At 41.9% G+C, this 5,102-nt stretch overlaps 2 protein-coding genes across 2 annotated transcripts in view; both read left to right on the forward strand.

The window, feature by feature from the left end:
* The window catches only part of LOC110092497, a 1,974-nt gene extending 573 nt beyond the window's left edge, over positions 1-1,401 (forward strand). The window contains exons 2-3 of the mRNA XM_020817067.2: positions 708-803; positions 892-1,401. Coding sequence (XP_020672726.2) covers positions 708-803; positions 892-1,401 — 606 coding nt within the window. The remainder of the gene's footprint in view (positions 1-707; positions 804-891) is intronic.
* Positions 1,402-3,937: 2,536 nt separating this feature from the next.
* On the forward strand, positions 3,938-4,588 carry LOC110092498 (uncharacterized mitochondrial protein AtMg00810-like). Its single transcript, XM_020817068.2, has one exon. It carries the CDS (start codon positions 3,938-3,940, stop codon positions 4,586-4,588), a length of 651 nt encoding a protein of 216 aa, XP_020672727.2.
* Positions 4,589-5,102: the final 514 nt, after the last annotated feature.

Consider the following 5,102-nt stretch of genomic DNA (forward strand, 5'->3'; position numbering starts at 1 on the left):
TGTATTTTATATCCGTAGACAATAAAAAAAAAAAAAAAAGAAGAAGGAAATTTCTATCTATTTTGTAGGTTATTGCAATCAACACCAATCACAAAAGAACAATTTGGAGGTCCTATTCCCATCAGCTGCTGGAGCTGTTTGCGAGGTGTTTGCAATGTCTTTTTTTTTTTTTTTTTTTTTTTTGAAAACTAGATGTTAAAATCTATATTTACAACCAGCTGAACTTATCTCAAAATATTTGCTATGAGCAAATTATCAGTCATTGTTGTTAAACACTTAGTAATTGCAAAATCAACCATTGCATTTCACAAAGTGGATGTGTATTCCAGTAGTGTATTATATTTATTATCATTACTTGATGAATGCTATATTGATTCTTATTGTTAGTTGTGTTTTCAACATGTTGTTTGAAGCAAGAAGGCAATAATCACCACAAGGAAACTTTTATGATATTTTGTTACCATCATCACTCACAAAATCATCATCATATTGTTAGAATAGATAAATAAATTCAAATTATGTATTCTTGCCATCCTGTAATAACAGTACACGTGTATCACTTTGCCCTTTGTAAGCTATATATAGGGACCCATTGTAATACGGCAGAATAGGCTTTCATTAATAAAATCCAAGTTTCTTTCCCATTTTTCTGGGTTTCTTCTCCATCGATTTTCCTCATCTGTTCATGAATTTCATCATGGTATCAGAATAAGGAACGATCCCCTTTCCATAGATCAATAGCGAATCCGGCATCCATTGCCTCACACACCGAAGTCCATTCCGGCATTCTCCATTCTCATCAGGTTATCTCACCGTCTATGAAATTTGTTATTATCCAACCTCAAATTTCTTGTTCCAAATCAATTGACTCCGGACAACTACCCCATCTAGAGCAATCAAATCGTTAAAGTCCTCAAGGCAAATGGATTCATCATCTTTCTTGATCCTCAAACGGCTTCCGCGTCGTCCACAAATGCATCAGTAAATGAAAATACAGATCCAAATCAAGATTCCTCCAGCTGGCTAGTCATCGATCAAAACCTGGCTGCCGCATTGTGCTCCACCATCTCCCCTTCGGTTCTCTCATATGTTCTCCATCTTGAATCTACGAACGAGATATGGTGTGCACTGCAGACAAGGTTTCAATCTTCAAACAGGTCCAAAGTTATCCAGCTCACGAAAGAGCTTCACAACGTTTCCATGAAGAATCTTTCAATGTCTCAGTACCTAACTGAGATCAAGAAGATTGTAGACAGCATTGCCTCGGCGGGATCATCCGTCGATCCCGAGGACGTTATGATATATATTCTGAACGGATTACCTCCTTCCTACCTACCGTTCACTACATCCATCCGTACGATGCAATCCTCTCTCAGTCTTGGTAGTCTTTACGCTCTCTGATAAATGAGGAAATTCACCTCCAGACTACAGCATTAAAGTTTCCCGCAACGACCGACAACCAAGTAGCTCTCTATGCATCCAAAGATCATGGTCGTAGAGGCAGAACGCGTCCGGGAACTCAAACCAGCCGATCTGCCCAGTATTCCAGCACCACATGTCAAATCTGCAAAAAGAAAGGCCACTCTGCCGATGCGTGTTGGCATCGTCTCAACCCGAACTACGTTCCATCCCAAAACTCTTCTAAGAACAATCAGACACTTCTTTCCAACGCCGATCACAACACCTCAGGCGACTGGTATATCGACTCTGGAGCTTCCACCCATATGACGAATTCGGCTGACAACCTTATTTCCTCAAACGTGTACAACGGTACAAACATGGTGACTATAGGGGACGGAAGATCAGTACCCATTGCTCACTCTGGCACGGGACTACTTCCTACCCCCTCCCATAAGCTTTTTCTATCTCAACTCCACCACACTCCATCTATCTCTCACAATTTACTTTCTGTGTCTAATCTTGTTAAAGATAACAACATCTCCATAACTTTTGACTCCAACGGGTTTATTTTTAAGGATTCGACGACCAACAAAATCAAGCTCAGCGGCCCATGTAAAGACGGATTATATCAGCTAGCCATCAAGCCACTGCACGGACAACCTACAGGTCTCACGGCGGCAAGAAACTAGTCTCCCAACTAGCACCATAGGCTTGGTCACCCTAATCACCGGTTACTCAAGCACTTCGCCAAGACAAACCCTGCTATCAACATTTCTAATACCTCTTCTTTTTGTAATTCATGCAAACTTTATAAAGGACACAATTTATATTTTGAAATTTCTGAAAATCGTAAACAGGCTCCTTTAGAGCTCATACATTCCGATGTTTGGGGACCGTCTCCGGTCCCCTCCCAACAAGGTTTTAGATACTACTTAATATTTGTTGACGACTATTCGCGTTTCACCTGGTTATTTTCATTAATGTTCAAATCTGAAGTTACACAAATATTCATCAATTTTACTAAGTTCATTGAGCGTCATACAAACTGCAAGATCAAAGCCATTCGCACGGACGGCGGAGGAGAATACGTCAATCAGCAATTTCAAACGTTCATCAAAACCACGGGCATTCTCCATCAAACTTCATGCCCCTACACGCCGGAGCAAAATGGAATAGCTGAACGCAAGCATCGTCACATCGTGGAAACAATTCGAACGCTTCTACAAACAGCCCACTTACCTCACTCGCTCTGGTTAGATGCGGCGATCACCGCCACGTATCTCATAAACAGAACTCCGTCCGCAAAAATCAACAACATATCACCCCTTCAACTAATGTTCAACATCAAGCCCTCTTACCATCATCTCCGGACTTTCGGATGCGAGTGTTTTCCTCTACAACCTCCTCATAATCGCACTAAACTAACTCCAACTTTTACTTCTTGTATTTTCTTAGGCTATTCGAAAAATAAAAAAGGTTACAAATGTTGGGATCCAACAACCAATCGCATAGCAATCTCGCGACATGTTCATTTCAACGAATCTACCTTCGCTTTCAAAAACACAATGTCTAAAGAACCTCCTCCAGAATTGATAAGGAACCCGTCTCTACTCCTACCGGTCTCCACAATTCGCATTCTAGATGCCAAGACTAATCCTGAACCTCTAGCCAATCACGATACCTATTCTCCAGTAACAACCAACAATCAAGATCATACTAATATAGTATATGTTGCTCCCATCTTGCAGGATTCCTCTAAACGAGTCCCAACTACGCATCCCATGGTTACAAGACGTCAAACCAGCTCCCTCAAACCAGCTCGGAGGTTCAATTTACTTCATAACATGCAAGATTCCACACAACAGTCAAACACTATCCAATCACATATACCGAAGTTTCAAAATCGGTTCACTGGAGAAAAGCAATGGCAGAAGAATTCTTTGCCCTTCAAAAATAGGGAACGTGGACTCTGGTACCCGTTCCCATCAATGCACCAATTCTCGGATCAAAGTGGACATACCGCACAAAATGCAACTCAGACGGGTTCGTGGCTTGCTTCAAAGCAAGATTGGTAGCTCAAGGCAACCGACAAGAATACGGGTTGGATTACAACGACACCTTCAGCCCAGTCGCAAAATTACCAACCATTCACATTCTGTTCACTGTCGCTCTCTTCTACCAATGGCCGGTTCAACAGCTCGACGTCTCAAATGCGTTCCTTCACGTCAATCTCACCGAAACGGTATACATGCGACAACCTAAGGGCTTCGAGGACGCATCTCAACCAGACCACGTATGCCTCCTTCGCAAGGCAATCTATGGGCTTAAACAAGCCTCGCGCCAATGGTACACCACCTTCACAAACTATCTACTAAGCCTTGGATTCAAGCATAGCTAGGCCGATCAGTCTTTGCTTACCAAACACAAAGGCCGCACTCAAATATATCTACTAGTATATGTCGACGACATACTACTAACAGGAAACGATCCCTCGGCCATCTTGGAACTCCTCAAACAACTCCAGACAACGTTCACAATGAAGAATCTAGGACCGGCAAGTCATTTCCTAGGAATCAAGATTGAGACATCCAAAGATAAGTATCTTATATCACAAAGCTCTTATGCTCAATCTATCTTACAAATAGCTGATCTAACACTCTGTAATCCGGTTGCTAATCCATCTTGTACAAAAATCTCTCCCCAGCTCTCGGACGACATACCATGCTTCGATCAAACGACGTACCGGCAGCTGATCGGTTCCCTACAATACTTAACTCTTACACGGCCGGACATAGCATTCACGGTCAATTCCCTTTCTCAACACATGCACGAGCCGGAAGCAACTCATACTCATCTCTTAAAATGCCTCCTAAGGTATATCAAAGGGACAATTTATCTTGGTATACCCATAACAAGATCAAACTTACTCCTTTGCACGTACTTTGATGCGGACTGGGCGGCAGACCCGATCACAAGAAAGTCCATCTCCGGCCATTGCACGTTCCTTGGCGATACCATAGTTTCTTGGACTGTCAAGAAACCATCCACGGTGTCGAGGTCTTCAACGGAGTCGGAATACCGAGCTCTAGCCGCAGCCACCGCGGACACACTATGGATTAAACGGCTTCTCTCCGATTTCCACATCCCGCACACCACACTGGTGGACATCTTCTGCGACAATACTTAGGCAATAGCCTTGGCAAACAACCCTATTTTTCATGCTAGAACCAAGCACATTGAAATCGATCAAAGATTCATCCGGGATCATATGCAGAACAACAATATTCGGCTTCTACCAATTAGCACAATCGATCAAATAGCCGACATTTTCACAAAATCGTTAAGCACGCCGAGATTCAAAACACTTCGCTCCAAACTAACTGTTGCTCCACAACTATCAGTTTGCGGGGGAATGTTAGAATAGATAAATAAATTCAAATTATGTATTTTTGCCATCCTGTAATAACAGTACACGTGTATCACATTGCCCTTTGTAAGCTATATATAGGGGCCTATTGTAATACGGCAGAATAAGCTTTCATTAATAAAATCCAAGTTTCTTTCCCATTCTTCTGGGTTTCTTCTCCATCGGTTTTCCTCATCTGTTCATGAATTTCATCACATATAATTTCTATCATGATTTTTTTTTATTAATCCCTTATAGTACTGGTCTAACAACAGTAAACACCAGTCATAAAAGT

The sequence above is a fragment of the Dendrobium catenatum genome, unplaced genomic scaffold (assembly GCF_001605985.2).
Source record: "Dendrobium catenatum unplaced genomic scaffold, ASM160598v2 fragScaff_scaffold_9, whole genome shotgun sequence".
Lineage (NCBI taxonomy): Eukaryota > Viridiplantae > Streptophyta > Magnoliopsida > Asparagales > Orchidaceae > Dendrobium > Dendrobium catenatum.

Coding starts and splice junctions, on each gene's coding strand:
- LOC110092498 (XM_020817068.2), top strand. CDS start 3,938: ATGAAGAATCTAGGACCGGCAAGTCATTTCCTAGGAATCAAGATTGAG.